Here is a 19,130-nt window from a genome sequence, read left to right as displayed (position 1 = left end):
AGAGGATTTGGCCTTGACAGCGTGTAGACAGTCTGTTCTTCACTGCATGTGTGTGTGTGTGTGTGTGTGCGTGTGTGTGTGTGTGTGTGTGTGTGTATCCTTCAAATGACTGGATTTATTTAATTCTCTGCATTTGGACTCAAACTACAGGAACTACGTTTGATGTGGAAACAGCATCTAACTTTTATTTAAAATATATATTTGTGTAATATAACCTACTGGTTAAAAGATTGGAATAATTATGATTTTTTTGAAAGAAGTCTCTTCTGCTCACCGATGCTGCATTTATTTGATAAAAAATACAGTAAGTACAGTAATATTGTGAAATATCATTACAATTTAGAATATTGTAAAGTGAATATATAATAAAGTGTAATTTATTCCTGTGATCAAAGCTGAATTTTCAGCATCATTACTCCAGTCTTCAGTGTCACATGATCCTTCAGAAATCACTATAATATGATGATTTAGCGCAATTATTATTGGTGTTCAATTATTGGTTTTTATTATTATGATGTTGAAAATAGTTTTTACTGCTTAATATTTTTGTGGAAACTGTGATACATTTTATCAGAAAGTTCAAAAGCACAGCATTTATTTGAATTATTTTGTAACATTGTCCTTCAACAACTGTCCTTAATAAAAGTATAAAATTATTTATTTTTTAAAATCTTACTCACCCCAAACTTTTGAATGGTAATGGATCACAGTTTCCACAAAAACATGAACTGTTTTCAACTTTGATAATCATCAGAAATGTTTCTCGAGCAGCAAATCATCATATTAGAATGATTTCTGACGGAAACAAATATTTTAAATCCTTAATATTTTAGGGATTGTTTTGGTCTAGTTTTAAGAATAACTAATACATGTCTTGTGGTTCATGGGTAACACTTTGTTTAAAAGGGGTCATGACATGGGTTTTTGGTAACACTTTATTTTACAGTGTCCTTATTACACGTTACAAGTAGTTACTATAGTTATAACAGTAAATACTGCTTAATATTTTCATCACTATGCAATAATTGCAAATAATTGTTGCAACTAACTCTAAACCAAACTTAAACCTAATCCAAACCCAATAGTAACTTAATATTACTCAGTACTTAAATGTATAATTACACTGTAACAAAACAGCTTAAAATAAAATGTAACCGGATTTTTTGTTCCACAGGTTAGTTTTGAACAAACTAAATTTTGCACTTATCTCATGAATATGACTTAGTTTCTTCTATGAATGTGTGTTTGTGTGTACCTGGAGTTGTTCTGGCGTGTATGTGGGGATTTGTTCTTGCTGGATACACACTCTCTGGAGTGATCTCGAGATGAAGACCTCTCGCTGCTCCAGGAGCTGCTCCTCTGCCGGCCCGTCCCGTGACTCTTGCTCTTCTTCTTCTTGGACGTGTGTTTGTGCCGGCCCGGTGACACAGAGGAACTCCGGTGCCGGTTCTGAGCGCGTCCGCGATGGTGCCGCTTAGACGAATGAGATCTGTGGGAGAAAACAGGAGTAGACTGGAGAAACGGTGTTTGATATCCTTTCATAGCTCACATCATAGCTTGTTTTTTCCATAACTCACATGAGTTCTACTGTAGATGTTTCTCTGAAACTTAAAGGTGCAGTGTGTAATTTTTTAGCGGCATCTAGTGGTGAGGTTACGAAATGCACCCAACAGAAGTTACGGTGGCCGACAGGAAATGATGTCGTCGTCTGAGACAGCAGAGAGTAGCCAGTTAAACAATGAGGTTTCTTTACAAAGATAAATTAAGAAATTATATTTACTTAATTATTCAGTAAAATAATTATAGCGAATATTATTGTTACTTGTTCATGATTGTGTCAGTGTTTTATTGGCTGACTTTAGCTAGCATCTTTGCACGAAGAACAACATAGTGACGAAACGCATTTGTCCCTTTAGGGCTACTGTAGAAAACATGTCTGCGCATTTCAATGTAAGTGTGAATGTAGATAGAAATGCTCATTCTAAGGTAATAAAAACATAACGGTTCATTAAGTAAGGTTTTTATACACCACTGAAAACATAGTTATGGATATGATATTACATTACTGTCAACAGATCCTCCTAAATATTACACAATGCACCTTTAATGAATGTGGAGAGCACCTCAGATGACCATAGAAGAATTTAATGAGAAATGTTTGAGTTGATATAGATATGTTTGACTTTTGATTGCAGACTTTAATTGTTAAATATCTTGGCAAATATTTTCTTTTCACTGCTGCATTCATGGTGCAGCTGATTTTTAAATTAGCAAAATTCACATTGAATCAGACATTTTCTGATTCGGATTTTGAATTGGGACATGCATGACTTCAATGTGAACAGATTTTTACATCAAACTAACTCAACATTTGACAAAATTGGCATGCCTGATTTAAACTCGGCATAAATCATGAAATGATTATTAATTGCATTATATGCAATATTAGACCGAAATGTGGAAAAAAAACATTAGTTTAAAATATATATTTGTGTAATATACACTACCAGTCATTGAAAATAAGCAAATCTATCACAGTTTCCACAAGCTAAATTGTTTTCAACATTGATAATAATCATAAATGTTTCTTGAGCGGCAAATCATCATATTAGAATGATTTATCAGGAATAAATTACACTTTATTATATATTCACATAGAAAACAGCTGGTTTAGACTGCAATAGCATTTCACATTTTTACTGAAATTTTTGATCAAATAAAATAATCCTGAAAAATATAATGTATGATGGTTTCCTTTCCACAAAAATATGGACTGTTTTCAACATTGACTTTTCTTGAGCATCAAATCATCATATTATACTGATTTCTGAAGGATCATGTGACACTGAAGACTGGAGTAATGATGCAGAAAATTCAGCTTTGATCACAGGAATAAATTACACTTCACTATGTATTCACATAGAAAACCATTATTTTAAATTAATAATATTTCACAATTTTACTGTATTCTTGATCAGACTTGGTGAGCATAAGAGACTTATTTTAAATTATTATTCCAAACTTTTGGCCTGTAGTAATATAATTGATTTGTATAAAATATAATGTTAATGCAGAGATTTAAGACATAAAGTTCAATCATTGAAATATCCCATACAAAAATATAATATATGGCCATATATGTACTTATATTTTAAATATCATGACATATATCTATACATATATGTGACTTATCTGAAAACACAACATATGCCTGCAACATATATGAACATTTATGTGTCCAAACATGTGAAGAAAATATTTGAGTTCATCCATATATGATACCATATATCTGCATATACAGGTCCTTCTCAAAAAATTAGCATATTGTGATAAAGTTCATTATTTTCCAGAATGTAATGATAAAAATGAAACTTTCATATATTTTAGATTCATTGCACACCAACTGAAATATTTCAGGTGTTTTATTGTTTTAATACTGATGATTTTGGCATACAGCTCATGAAAACCCAAAATTCCTGTCTCAAAAAATTAGCATATTTCATCCGACCAATAAAAGAAGTGTTTTTAATACAAAAAAAAAAGTCAACCTTCAAATAATTATGTTCAGTTATGCACACAATAGTCAATACTTGGTCGGGAATCCTTTTGCAGAAATGACTGCTTCAATGCGGCGTGGCATGGAGGCAATCAGCCTGTGGCACTGCTGAGGTGTTATGGAGGCCCAGGATGCTTCGATAGCGGCCTTAAGCTCATCCAGAGTGTTGGGTCTTGCGTCTCTCAACTTTCTCTTCACAATATCCCACAGATTCTCTATGGGGTTCAGGTCAGGAGAGTTGGCAGGCCAATTGAGCACAGTAATACCATGGTGAGTAAACCATTTACCAGTGGTTTTGGCACTGTGAGCAGGTGCCAGGTCGTGCTGAAAAATGAAATCTTCATCTCCATAAAGATTTTAAGCAGATGGAACCATTAAGTGCTCCAAAATCTCCTGATAGCTAGCTGCATTGGCCCTGCCCTTGATAAAACACAGTGCACTAACACCAGCGGCTGACATGGCACCCCAGACCATCACTGACTGTGGGTACTTGACACTGGACTTCAGGCATTTTGGCATTTCCTTCTCCCCAGTCTTCCTCCAGACTCTGGCACCTTGATTTCCGAATGACATGCAAAACTGAGCAACAGTCCAGTGCTGCTTCTCTGTAGCCCAGGTCAGGCGCTTCTGCCGCTGTTTCTGGTTCAAAAGTGGCTTGACCTGGGGAATGTGGCACCTGTAGCCCATTTCCTGCACACGCCTGTGCACGGTGGCTCTGGATGTTTCTACTCCAGACTCAGTCCACTGCTTCCGCAGGTCCCCCAAGGTCTGGAATCGGTCCTTCTCCACAATCTTCCTCAGGGTCCGGTCACCTCTTCTCGTTGTGCAGCGTTTTTTGCCACACTTTTTCCTTCCCACAGACTTCCCACTGAGGTGCCTTGATACAGCACTCTGGGAACAGCCTATTTGTTCAGAAATTTCTTTCTGTGTCTTACCCTCTTGCTTGAGGGTGTCAATGATGGCCTTATGGACAGCAGTCAGGTCGGCAGTCTTACCCATGATTGCGGTTTTGAGTAATGAAACAGGCTGGGAGTTTTTAAAAGCCTCAGGAATCTTTTGCAGGTGTTTATAATTAATTAGTTGATTCAGATGATTAGGTTAATAGCTTGTTTAGAGACCCTTTTCATGATATGCTAATTTTTTGAGACAGGAATTTTGGGTTTTCATGAGCTGTATGCCAAAATCATCAGTATTAAAACAATAAAAGACCTGAAATATTTCAGTTGGTGTGCAATGAATCTAAAATATATGAAAGTTTAATTTTTATCATTACATTATGGAAAATAATTAACTTTATCACAATATGCTAATTTTTTGAGAAGGACCTGTATAGTATTGGTTTCTCGCATATATGGACAACATTAAGTATAAATATGTGACATACATATTTGTTTCCCACATATTTAATAAATGTATGTAAACATACATGCATGTTATACTGATGCATTGAAATAAGTACATATATGCATATATACATATATGCGTCTTACATATATTTAACATTTATGTGCATATATGGGAAAATATATGGCACTTACATGAAAACGGCCATTTTTGCTATATTTTGAAATATATGTTTCATACATGTCTATTTGTTTTATATATATGAATTTTGCATATGTTCTCATATAGGCAGCAGACATACATGGGCACTGACATTATACATGTAATTTACATATATTGACATATATAACATTTCTGTATGGGATGTTCAGGATTGTCCCAGCTCTTACTTCTTCTGACTCTTGTTTTTAGTGTGTGAGTCGCTGCTTTGCGCCGGCGAGCGAGACGTTTTCTCTCGAACCCTCGGTCTCCCGCTGCGTCTCCCGGATGACTCGGACACCGGCCTGTCGTCCTCTCCCGTCGGGAACGCGGATCCTGCGGGACTCTTGGGAAGACCGGAGTGATGTTTAACACCTCTCAGATGAGGAGAAGCGCTCGAAGGAGACGGAGCCAGGGATCCGAGCTTCTGTAGATGAAGGATAACCAACAAACCAAAGGGGAAAAGAAATAAATGTGAAAAAAACAAAACAGAAAGAGAACAGTGAAATTAGACTCTTTTTCCTCCTGGGTGAAAGAGCGTTATCGTGTACTTGCCAAAAAAATATCTAAAAGAAAGTGCTAGGATTGTTCTCTGGCTTATAGACAGTCCTCTATTGTGCAGCGCATGCAATACTCGGCATGCAAAACCATAATGATTTGAAAAGAATAGTCCCGAAAAAAGAAAATCGAAACAAAAGAGGGGAAAGAGGGAAAATATATATATATATATGCGTAACTGTGAAAGAAAATAAGTTCAGAGAGAGTATAAATAGACTGGAATATATACAGTAGAGAAAGAGGACTTTTTCAATTTTCAGAAAGAGCTACAAACAAAAAGGTGAAAAATAAAACTAGAAAATTAAAATAGACAACTTGACGGAACATCACAGAAATGGAAGGAACGAAATAAAGATTCACAAGAATAGATTCAATCGAATTAGAAAACATTTGGTCTTCTACTCAATAGAGCTTGCTTGTGGATTTGTTTTGTCCTGCAGACAATTGCTGAGATGTGAACAGCGACCCATTTCCTGTTTAAATAGCTTTTTAAATGGTTATTCTGTTTTTTCAACTCCCTTTTGGTTAACATCCACTTACCAATAAAGTGGTATTCCCTCCTTTAGTAGGTAAGGTATGAAGAGAAGGGAAAAGTGGGGCAACATAAGTGCATCATTAGATTCACAAAATGCAAGAGAAAAAGACACAACACCCTTCCCTGGATAGTGAGTATGAAACAATGCATGAAAATCAAACCAAAGAGAGAGAGAAAAAAACACACACACACACACACACACACAAAATAAATCAAATTCGAACGGATTTCACAGTGTGTGGGCTGGGACAGTTTGAGTGCATTTTATCGGTGCGATTTTAAAACTTTAAGAGTGACTGAGTTACGAACGGATGCTCTCGCTTCACCAGTTTCTAAGTTAAAAAAAACAAAAAGACCTTTGATTGAATGTGCATTACGGGTTATCCATCAAGTTAAATTAAAGACCCCATGAAACTGCTCAATGAGCTTTTATTTCTGATTACCTAATGTTGGCTTGTGTTTCTTATTTAACCCTATACATCGGGTCTTTATCGACCCAGGACGTCATTCACTACTAATTCGTTTTTAAAGTTAGACATCAAACTCATTAGTATTCCTCAATCTATTCCTTCTAAACAATATAACAAGAAAAAAAAAAATGTGTGTTTTCTGTTATAGGGTCACTAGCGACCCAGGGAATGAAGTATTTTTTCTGCGCGCAATAGTTGGATCTCTGACGAGTGCAATTTACCTTTAATCCTCAAGGCGGCGATGTCTGAAACACAATGATAATGTGATAATGTGATGTTTCACATTATTATGCCGCAGACATAAAACAAAAGATCACACTAGTATCATTAGCAAAACTTGAAATGGCTCGGCAATTTACTGCAGAGCAAGTACTGCACGAATCAAAAATTAGTGTTGGTGGATTCGGTGAAGAAGCTGTCAGTGATCAAAATATTGATTTTGAAGACATGGCGAATATGAGCCAGATGCTGAATGAACTGGGAAATGATGATGAAAAGCATCAGCTCAAATTCAACCCTTCCAAGATCCAAAAGTTATCAAAATATGCTTTATTTTATTATTTTGTAATTGTTATTAAATATCAGGAACATTTTATATTATTGTGGTAGTTAGAGATTCATCTGTGGATACGGGTCACTAAAGACCCAAATATGGAATAATGATTGGTGAAACATTCATTTAAGGGTTAAACAGCAAAAACTTATTTTGTCTCATAATGGATCTCAAAATCAAAGGAAGGATTTAAGAAACTGCATTTTGCATAAAGATGATGAAGCCTATTTTAGGGCAATAAAGTTAAAAAATCTGTCATTTTCATGACACATCTTCAGCACCCAAAACTTTCCTTTACTTTGATGCTAAAATTTTTTTTTTTTAAAAATAATAAGAACCATATATTATTTAAATTGAAAGGTATTCTACAACATGCATGCATAATTATTAATATTTATTATTGTACAATTTGTACTTAATTATAATTTTTTTTTAATATTTTGGGGTATAATGCGTTCTGGACATGTTTTGTCACTAAGTGAAAAAAGCATATTTTCTTAGTAATAGCTGCTATTTAAACTCAGTATAAATAAGAAAATATTCTATTTGCATATTTAAATAGCTTTCAGATCTGACATGTGATGGGAAAAGGGAGTAGAGCGTGTTCTGCAAAACGAATTCGAACTCAGGCCGATTTGCGTCAAAACCTTCTGACACGCGCCAACTCTTGATAAACTAGCACCTTACATGATTTTGTCTGGGCTAACGTCTGTGCCAGACATCAGTGGGCGGAGTTAGTGTAAATAGCCTCTGCCAACAAGTCGACGTTTGTTTTAAGTTAGCAAAACAACATTTGACAACTCGATTGCTTTTAAAATTGCAGCCACATCCAGTGTGTTTGTTTGGGAAAGGAAATAGCCAAAAGACCGAGCGTTAGTGCAATTAAAGACAGACTAATCATGATTTGTTTTTGGGTATTTTTAATTTACGGAGAGGAACATACTTATTCTAGAGAGCATTTAATTGGACAAAACATGTTAATAACTAGAAGTACACAAGCATTCGGATGAACTTAAAGCCACACATGTTAGCTGAAAGCTAGAAAACTTTAAATTTGGATTTCATGGGGTCTTGAAATAGACTTCAAAACATCCCTTAGACTATAATATTATTTATGAGCAAAGCAATGTCTATTCCATCTGTTTCTTTAACCACAATGTTGTAGATTAAAACAGGGACATTATAATGATGATTATTAGCATCAAAAGGAAGCAGATTTCTCAGACACTATCTTAACCAAAAAAAAAAACGTATAATACCATATATATATATATATATATATAGCGGATGAAAACAATAAACCTCAAATACTTCAGAAGCAGCCCTTATGTATCAAAAAATGTAAATAAAAAAAATTAAATAAAATAAAAGGAGGGAAAGTGACCAAATCATATGACACGTACCATTTCACCAAAGACAAAAGGAATGCGACACAGAACGGGAAATGCATTCTACCGAAAAATATTAATAATAATTATAATAATAATAATAATAAACAAAACGCAGACAAGAGATGGACCTGTGGGGAGGACAGTGTACTGAAGACTGAAGCATGAAAGCAAAGGTAGATATCAGATTGAAAAAAAGGGCGATATAGAGAATGAAAGAAGAGCAAACAGTTCTAAAAGGAAAACAATGAAAATCAACCCGCCAACCTTTGGTTTTCCTCAGATAAACAAAGAGAAAAAGAGAGAGAGAGACACGGATGTCAAGCTAGGGTGCTTGTCACATTCTCCACGTGCGTAGGCAGAGCGTTACCTACCTTCCGCTTCAATCAGTGACACGTATGCAATATCAACAAAACAAAGGAAGAAAAAGGAAAAACAAAAAGGAGAAAGGAAAATTCTCCGCAGCGAAATGGGAAAAAGACAATGAATTCTTTTAGTATCCAGGCTAAGATATTTGATCCACAGACTAAGGAGACAATTCCAACAAAAAACCAAGGCAAACAAAAAAAAAAATAGTGGACATACAAAAAAAAATAAAAAATAAAACGTTTTGAGACAAAAAAACCCGAAACCAAAACAAACTGAGAAATCAATCTGAAATAAGAAAGTCGGAAAGCAGTCTGTCTTTTTCGCTCGGACACATGTGCACATCGTATGACAAGATCTCAACAAATCGAATATCCTAGGAGGAACGTAAATATTGATGGCCATGCATGTGGAATGTGGTTTGATGGGAAAAGAGAAAGCATGTCGGGACAACGGACAGCACAGATGAACGGGTGAAGGGAGAGGGGTGTTGGGTGGAGTGGTTTCTTCTAGGATGGAGAACTAACATCTCAAAGGGACCCCAGTCACGTTCAGAAAGCCTTATTCGTCTTGGTCTGCATGCACAATGAGAATTTAGTGCTTGTTCGTCTAAAACGACAGTATATTTGCTCTCAGCAATTGTCAAGAGTCTTTCAACAAAGGGAGCAAAGATGCCACATTGGGTTGGGAAGAGTTCAGAGAAAAATCCAAATGGCTTGGGTCCCTTTTAGTGTAACGACTTTACTAAATGACTTTTTTATCGGGCCTATTTAGTTGGCTAATGTTTACTGAGCGTCCGTTTGTCCCTGTCAAACATCTAGACAAACATTACACCACTCAAATATTGACAGGAAGGAAACAAACTATACAATATATAATATATATATAAATATCAAGTGCTACTGAAATAATATACAATTACAAGTGAGCAATAGAAACCATGTCAATGAAAACCGTCGTAAATCACCAATGGCACTGAACCGGCTCTTGTCAGTAGAAAGATTTGACAGCCAAAAGAGAGAATTCATGAATCTGTAGCCCGTTTGACCACAGATGTGAATCAATAACTAGATGCTGCAATCTGCACACTGGGTTTGTTTTTTAGGAAAATCTGAGGGAATGTTGCAGAATTACACTCTAAAGCATTATCAAATTAGCATCTGGTCTAATTTTCGTAACACATCAGCATGAATACACCATTTTGGAAAGGTCAATATGAACAAAGTCACTTTCAAGGGAAGTCTGTTCATTCGGAGGCTATGTTTGCAACGAGGGAATCCTGAAATGTCAAAAACTGCTCGCCGAACTCACATTTAAATCACATGACTTTACTAAGACTTTACCAAGCAGCGATTTGCTCTTTTATTTATAAGGCGGGACTTATTACACCATATTGCGCGTTGCTCTTTCTCCCATTCATAAGTAATATTAGTGCACTATCTTTCTATATCTAAAGTCTTAAATATGAATCAACAGGTGCATTCTGCTAATTTTATTTTCACAAAAAATTTCATACAAATCTGCACATTGCAGATAAAAATTAAACAGTATTGGTAAAACACTTGTATATATGGTATACAGTTATCATCATAATGGAGCTCTGACTGCTTCTAATTAAAACTGTAAGGCCATAAATAAATAAAATGTACTAATATATAATATATTTTTGGATATTACATATAAAACAACTTTTGTACATATAAAAACTGATATTGCTGGGTAAATGAACAACATATTATGTTTTTGGGTATAACATAAATTAGCCATACAAAAACATTATATAACAAATAAAAACGTAATATAATTGTTAATTTACCCAATAACATCGTTTTTTTATGGTATTTATTGTAGAAAGGTTGAAGTATCATGTAAAAAAAAAAAATTTAAATTTGTAAACTAAAATAATTTACATTTTATTGGAACAGTTTAGTTTTTCTAATTATGCTCATAAAGACATTATGCTCATAAAATGTCTGAAAAGACTGTTTTTATATATAATATCCAACTGATTTGTTATCTAGCCATATAAAAAAATATTATTCTATATCCAAAAATATATTTTCTTTCTAATAACAAGTCTTTAATTTATTGAAAAAAGGTTGTTGTGTTGTATCACTAATCTGATAACAAAAGCAACACACTCTATAACCTGAAGTGACTTATTGAAATATCTGAATATTTATCTGAAATATTGCCTATAATGTTTCGATCTGTTGACCTTTCCGAGACGGTGATGCTGTTGACGGATCCGGATCAGCCAAATGCAGCATACACAGATTTCTTATCTGTGATTGTACCATTCAGACTCATTCATCCTCTCAGCAGAACCAGGAATGACAGCTGATTGGCTAAAAGCGTCTGAGGGATTGGCCAATGAAAACCATCGGCTCATGATTGATAATTCTTCACCTTACATTAAAGAACATGATCAGTAGGTACAATCTTATTGCAGGGTCACAGATCATCGGCTCTTTGAACACCTGATACACATCTGGAAAAGGGTAGCTACGGTAAAACTGAGCAGAAAATGAGACTTTCAACTGTATTGACAAGAAAAGACATACCCATTTAATCTACTCGATCCAGTTCCAAATCATATGAGTGCTTTTTACACAAACAAGACAGAAAAGTTTGGGCATTTATTCGTGGGAAGAGATCATGTGAATTCACAGAGGACAAGAAATCAACAAAACAGAGGGATGAATTGAGCAAATGAAAGAGAAAGAGAGCATGAGAACTTCTGAAAAACTGCATGCAAACCGTCCCAGATAAGTGTGACCAGTACCTGTACAATTCCTCATTGCTAAGTCTCTCCAAACGCTGGTCAAAGTTTAGCTAAATAAATGAGGTCTTGTGGCCATATTTGATATTGTGTGACTGTATGAATGCATTAAAAATGACGTCATGCATATTTAAGCTTAAGCTGTTGCCATTCTTTCAGCACAGACGCAATTAATCTGGTGCAATTACTATATAAAAGATGCTATCTTAGTGAGTTCCCCTCTCAATGTCTTTGAAATTTTGTGGGATACAATAAATAATACAAGATAAGAAAAGCCTACAAACAAACGTGTGTTTTATACCTGAAGCTCAGATCTAGCATCAGCAGGAATATTAAAAACATCGGTAACACTTTACTATAAGGTCGAATGTGATCGGTTAATGCATTAGTTAACTTATACACAATACATATGTTTTAAATGATTTATTAATCTTTGTTGATGTTATATTTATTGTTTGTTCATGATTGTTCACACATTAAAAATTGTAGGAAGTAGAAGCTAATTTAGTAACCAAAAATCGTTCCCAGTTCCTGTGGTGCGAACACGCAGAATAGTGGTTAATTCTGATAATTCTGATAGGAACCATATAATGTTGACAAATGAAACCTTAATGTAAAGTGTCACCAAAATATCTATATTTAATCTGATCGAGGCATCAACATGCTTTCACAAATGTCTTTTTCATGGGACGTTATCCAACCCCATACTGGCGATAGATTCTTTATGAAAATCAATAGTCGAAAGATCCCACAACTGTGGCGGATGGAGCTGGTGCGTCCATGAAAACACATATGTTGCACATTGTTTAGTTTCCGATGTATATATAAAAATATCCTGTCGACCCTCAACATATCCATTCATTCTCTTTCTAGAACTGAAAAAGTCAACATGGCTCATACGTGAAATAAAGCATGATGGACATCATCTGCCTCGACAAAAACAAAAACCCCAAAACGAACACAAATATGGCTTGAGAACAGAAAAACTCACAAAATGGAGCCAAAGAGAGAAAAGAGATATATAGAGTCAGCTCACACAGTTGGACGAGGCGTGAGTGTGTGTGTGTGTGTGTGTGGGGGGGGGGGGGGGGGGGGGTTATTTGTCTAAACGGCTGAAAACAGATGGAGGTAAAGTAGAGGAGACTACATACATCGTTCCCTTTATTCGCCTCCGTGTGATTGGCTCCAGAATCTTTGCCGTTGCGGACACGGACGCTGTGGTTCCCGTTCTGCCACGTGATTGGCTGGTCAGCGCTGGGGGACGGCGGGGGGGTGTGGGCCGAGTGACTTCCCTCCTGTTTGTGCCTGTCGTTCTTGCACTTGGCATTTGATCTGAGAGGTCAGATTGAAGACGGATTGATTTTAAGAGCATAATGAGAGCACAGTCAATCTCCTTCCAAACAGGGCTTGACATTAACACCTGTCAATGTGTGTGTATTTCGTCAGTGGTGTGTAACACAGTCACTCCTACAAGTCACTTTGGCCGGTTGAATTTTATATATAATATACCTATTTTTCAATTGTAGTCTTTTAAAAAGGCATTTGAAATATTAAACTAAGTGCAAGTTTTGTCAAAACTATATAATTTTCGATGCATATCGATACTGTAATGCTTTCAATACTCCTTTCTTGCAGAAGAGATATACGATATCAGCTGCTCTTTCTCTCTCATCTCTCCGACACCGAGAGACACACAAACCCGCAAACTCGTTTCATTTGCTCCCGATGAGTAATGATGCTGTTACAAGGCTTGAATTTCGGCGTGGGATTGTGCGTATTGCACATAGTTTTACTCATTCCCTCACACCCAAAGTGCGCGCATATAAAGCTGACTCTCAGAACTAAACTGAGATCTTTTTCCGATGCTTAAACAGTCAAATACACACAAAATCATGTCAAAATGCCGTTCTTGGCGAGTATTCATGTAAACACATTCAGTTATGTTTTAAGTGAATGTAAACAGCTGAGAAAGAAAACGCATGTGTAGCAGTTAAGGTGACCAGACGTCCCGAAAAATTCGGGACAGTCCTGAAATCTAAGCTGTTGTCCCGAATCCCGAATCCGGCCCTAATTTTCCCCGAATATGATACTAAAGCAAAATCTTGAGTAGTTATTGCCTGATAAAGTATTAAAAACTGTCAGTGGAGGTTGAGTCGATCTTTTTTGTTTCTTTTTTTCGAAGTTCTACAAAGATTCTTTATGAAAATCAATAGTCGAAAGATCCCACAACTGTGGCGGATGGAGCTGGTGCGTCCATGAAAACACATATGTTGCACATTGTTTAGTTTCCGATGTATATATAAAAATATCCTGTCGACCCTCAACATATCCATTCATTCTCTTTCTAGAACTGAAAAAGTCAACATGGCTCATACGTGAAATAAAGCATGATGGACATCATCTGCCTCGACAAAAACAAAAACCCCAAAACGAACACAAATATGGCTTGAGAACAGAAAAACTCACAAAATGGAGCCAAAGAGAGAAAAGAGATATATAGAGTCAGCTCACACAGTTGGACGAGGCGTGAGTGTGTGTGTGTGTGTGGGGGGGGGGGGTTTATTTGTCTAAACGGCTGAAAACAGATGGAGGTAAAGTAGAGGAGACTACATACATCGTTCCCTTTATTCGCCTCCGTGTGATTGGCTCCAGAATCTTTGCCGTTGCGGACACGGACGCTGTGGTTCCCGTTCTGCCACGTGATTGGCTGGTCAGCGCTGGGGGACGGCGGGGGGGTGTGGGCCGAGTGACTCGGCCCACACCTTCCCTACTTCCCTACCGTAGGCGCGAATTTAGATATGCATTGATAAGCTAATTTTCATTCATTCGTTTCGTTGACATGGCAGGTGTACCGGAACCCAAACACACCGTTTTTTTGTGGCAGACTAAAGACTATTGATCTTTGGATAAAAATATGTTTGGTTCAGGTTTGAAATTAATTTTCTTTTATTATAGGCTATCTATTCTAATATTATAGTAGGCCTACCCATAAACACTGGCCGAATTTCAGCCTCATCTGGTCACCCTAGTAACAGTATATTGGATCAGTGCGTCAGGTCTTAAAGTGACAGCAGCCTAATGCCAAGTTATGAGATGATATTAAAAATATCTATGGTAGTTTTTAAAAATATCTATGGCTGGTAACCACTAACCAGAGTTGCTGGTTAGCAAAAATGTCAATGTCAAGCCCTGCTTCCAACAGTGTAAGAAGCTTTTCTGTCATTTTGACTCCCCTTTCTGTGATGAAAGTGGTGACTAATACCACATTACCACAGTCTTATTGTAGTAACTATGGTATTTTGGCAGAAACTGTGTTCACCCTAGTAAGTGTTTGCGCGAGGGCCTGTGTAATGGAGATAAGAGGCACCTGCTGGGTGATCTGGAGAGACTGGCGGTGGAGGAGACGGATCCACTACGGGAACTACAGCAACTGCCTCTGTGCTGAGAACTCCTGCAGGGAGATTCGCCTGAACACCTGCGGGAAACACACAAACACACAGAGGTCACACACTCACACACTCCAGCCACAGCGCTTCAGTCACTCTTGCATGCATATGGCCGACGTTCTTGAGTGTGTGTTGTGGGTTGTTTCCGGGGTGTTGCTATGCAGTTGCTAAAATGTTTAGACTGGTTGTCAGGGCATTGCTAGTTGGTTGCTAGGATATTCTATATGGTTACTAGGGTGTTGTAAAAGGATTGCCAGGCTATTTTTATGCGTTTGCTAAACAGTTCTGATTGGTTCAAAAAATAAAGATATTCTAAAGCACTCGAATAATGTTGAAAAAGTTAAAAAGCCTTTATTTCATCATGGCTTTATCATTTAAAAACTGTTGACAAGTACACACCTTATAAGCCTTCGTCAGGGTGTGAGTAACAAACACAATCTTAAGTTAATTTTAAGCAGCAGTTAATTAGTCGTATAACAATCACCTGGTCGCGCTGTGCAAGGCAACCTGAAGAGAGAAAGTTCAAAGAATACGTAGAGAACATATCTAAGTTCTGAGTGGTTGTCAGGGCATTACTAGTTGGTTGCTAGGGTGTTCCAGATGGTTACTGGGGTGTTGTGGGTGGTTGCAAGGGTGTTGTTATGCATTTGTTGAAATATTTTGACTGCTATTCAGTGCATTGCTAATGGGTTGCTAGGTTGTTTTAGAAGGTTTCTAGGGTGTTGTAGGTAGTTGCAAGGGTGTTGCTATGCAGATGCTTAAATGTTTCGAGTGGTTGTCAGTGCTAGGTCGTTGCTATGGTATTCTAGATGGTTATTAGGGTGTTGTGGGTGGTTACCAGGGTGTTGCTATGTAGTTGCTAAAATGTTTTGAGTGGTTGTCAGTGATAGGTAGTTGCTAAGGTATTTTAGATGGCTACTAGGGTGTTGTGGATGGTTGCCAGGGTGTTGCTATGGAGTTGCTAAAATGTTCTGAGTGGTTGTCAGTGCATTGCTAGATGCTTCTAGGCTGTTTTAGATGGTTACTTGGGTGTTGGGATGTTTGGCAGGGTGTTGCTATGCAGTTGCTAAAATGTTTTGAAAGATTGTCAGAGGTATGTAGTTGCTAAGGTATTCAAGATGGCTACTAGTGTCACGATTCCTGTCTTATGTTTTCCTTGTCTTGTGTTGACTTTTGTTATTTCCTGTCCGATGCCATGTTTTGTAGTCCTTTGTAGTTTTTCTTGTTTATTCTTGTTGCTTCACGTCAGCCGCGTCCAGCCAGAGCTTCACGTCAGCCACGTCCAGCCAGAGCTTCACGTCAGCCACGTCCAGCCAGAGCTTCACGTCAGCCACGTCCAGCCAGAGCTTCACGTCAGCCACGTCCAGCCAGAGCTTCACGTCAACCACGTCAAGCCAGAGCCGAGGCCCTCTTCGCCGCTGGTCCTGCCCAGCTCAAGGCCCTCTTCGCCGCTGGTCCTGCCCAGCGCTCAGTCCTCTTCGCTGCTGGTCCTGCCCAGCTCAAGGCCCTCTTCACCGCTGGTCCTGCCCAGCTTAAGCCCCTCTTCGCCGCTGGTCCTGCCCAGCGCTCAGTCCTCTTCGCCGCTGGTCCTCCCCAGCTCAAGGCCCTCTTCGCCGCTGGTCCTGCCCAGCTTAAGCCCCTCTTCGCCGCTGGTCCTGCCCAGCTCAAGGCCCTCTTCGCCGCTGGTCCTGCCCAGCTCAAGACCCTCTTTGCCGCTGGCCCTGCCCAGCGCTCAGTCCTCTTCGCCGCTGGTCCTACCCAGCTCAAGGTCCTCTTCGCCGCTGGTCCTGCCCAGCTCAAGGTCCTCTTCGCCGCTGGTCCTGCCTAGCTCAAGGCCCTCTTCGCCGCTGGTCCTGCCCAGCGCTCAGTCCTCTTCGCCGCTGGTCCTGCCCAGCTCAAGGCCCTCTTCGCCGCTGGCCCTGCCCAGCTCAAGACCCTCTTCGCCGCTGGCCCTGCCCAGCGCTCAGTCTTCTTCGCCGCTGGTCCTGCCCAGCGCTCAGTCCTCTTCGCGCTGGTCCTGCCCAGCTCAAGGCCCTCTTCGCCGCTGGTCCTGCCCAGCTCAAGACCCTCTTCGCCGCTGGCCCTGCCCAGCGCTCAGTCTTCTTCGCCGCTGGTCCTGCCCAGCGCTCAGTCCTCTTCGCCGCTGGTCCTGCCCAGCTCAAGGCCCTCTTCGCCGCTGGTCCTGCCCAGCTCAAGACCCTCTTCGCCGCTGGCCCCGCCCAGCACTCAGTCTTCTTCGCCGCTGGTCCTGCCCAGCGCTCAGTCCTCTTCGCCGCTGGTCCCGCCCAGCTCAGAGCCCTCGCCGCTGGTCCCGTCCAGCCCTGAGCTTTCTTCTACCGATCCAGAGACTGTTCAAGTCACGTCTGCCGATCCAGAGACTGTTCAAGTCACGTCTGCCGATCCAGAGACTGTTCAAGTCACGTGCGCCGATCCAGAGACTGTTCAAGTCACGTCTGCCGATCCAGAGACTGTTCAAGTCACGTCTGCCGATCCAGAGACTGTTCAAGACACGTCTGCCGATCCAGAGACTGTTCAAGACACGTCTGCCGATCCAGAGACTGTTCAAGACACGTCTGCCGATCCAGAGACTGTTCAAGTCACGTCTGCCGATCCAGAAACTGTTCAAGTCACGTCTTGCCTTGCACCTCCTGCCCAGCTCAAGGCCCTCTTCGCCGCTGGTCCTGCCCAGCTTAAGCCCCTCTTCGCCGCTGGTCCTGCCCAGCTCAAGGCCCTCTTCGCCGCTGGTCCTGCCCAGCTCAAGATACTCTTTGCCGCTGGCCCTGCCCAGCGCTCAGTCCTCTTCGCCGCTGGTCCTGCCCAGCTCAAGGTCCTCTTCGCCGCTGGTCCTGCCCAGCTCAAGGTCCTCTTCGCCGCTGGTCCTGCCTAGCTCAAGGCCCTCTTCGCCGCTGGTCCTGCCCAGCGCTCAGTCCTCTTCGCCGCTGGTCCTACCCAGCTCAAGGCCCTCTTCGCCGCTGGCCCTGCCCAGCTCAAGACCCTCTTTGCCGCTGGCCCTGCCCAGCGCTCAGTCTTCTTCGCCGCTGGTCCTGCCCAGCGCTCAGTCCTCTTCGCGCTGGTCCTGCCCAGCTCAAGGCCCTCTTCGCCGCTGGTCCTGCCCAGCTCAAGACCCTCTTCGCCGCTGGCCCTGCCCAGCGCTCAGTCTTCTTCGCCGCTGGTCCTGCCCAGCGCTCAGTCCTCTTCGCCGCTGGTCCTGCCCAGCTCAAGGCCCTCTTCGCCGCTGGTCCTGCCCAGCTCAAGACCCTCTTCGCCGCTGGCCCTGCCCAGCACTCAGTCTTCTTCGCCGCTGGTCCTGCCCAGCGCTCAGTCCTCTTCGCCGCTGGTCCCGCCCAGCTCAGAGCCCTCGCCGCTGGTCCCGTCCAGCCCTGAGCTTTCTTCTACCGATCCAGAGACTGTTCAAGTCACGTCTGCCGATCCAGAGACTGTTCAAGTCACGTCTGCCGATCCAGAGACTGTTCAAGTCACGTGCGCCGATCCAGAGACTGTTCAAGTCACGTCTGCCGATCCAGAGACTGTTCAAGTCACGTCTGCCGATCCAGAGACTGTTCAAGACACGTCTGCCGATCCAGAGACTGTTCAAGACACGTCTGCCGATCCAGAGACTGTTCAAGACACGTCTGCCGATCCAGAGACTGTTCAAGTCACGTCTGCCGATCCAGAGACTGTTCAAGACACGTCTGCCGATCCAGAGACTGTTCAAGACACGTCTGCCGATCCAGAGACTGTTCAAGACACGTCTGCCGATCCAGAGACTGTTCAAGTCACGTCTGCCGATCCAGAGACTGTTCAAGTCACGTCTGTCGATCCAGAGACTGTTCAAGTCACGTCTGCCGATCCAGAGACTGTTCAAGTCACGTCTGCCGATCCAGAGACTGTTCAAGTCATGTCTGCCGATCCAGAGACTGTTCAAGTCACGTCT

The 19,130-nt window shown here is 40.5% G+C and overlaps 1 protein-coding gene across 1 annotated transcript in view; it reads right to left on the bottom strand.

Moving 5' to 3' along the window:
* Positions 1-19,130, bottom strand: part of srrm3 (serine/arginine repetitive matrix 3) — a 115,661-nt gene that overhangs the window by 9,451 nt on the left and 87,080 nt on the right. Inside the window, exons 9-12 of the mRNA XM_077222596.1 lie at positions 15,118-15,225; positions 12,902-13,082; positions 5,290-5,525; positions 1,256-1,489 (exon numbers count right to left, since the gene is read on the bottom strand). Of these exons, the coding sequence (XP_077078711.1) occupies positions 1,256-1,489; positions 5,290-5,525; positions 12,902-13,082; positions 15,118-15,225 (759 nt within the window). The remainder of the gene's footprint in view (positions 1-1,255; positions 1,490-5,289; positions 5,526-12,901; positions 13,083-15,117; positions 15,226-19,130) is intronic.

The sequence above is a fragment of the Siphateles boraxobius genome, unplaced genomic scaffold (assembly GCF_051911475.1).
Source record: "Siphateles boraxobius isolate OS27281-9 unplaced genomic scaffold, OSU_SipBor_1 120, whole genome shotgun sequence".
In the NCBI taxonomy this organism is placed as follows: Eukaryota; Metazoa; Chordata; class Actinopteri; order Cypriniformes; family Leuciscidae; genus Siphateles; species Siphateles boraxobius.
This window is presented reverse-complemented; position numbering and strand designations above follow the sequence as displayed.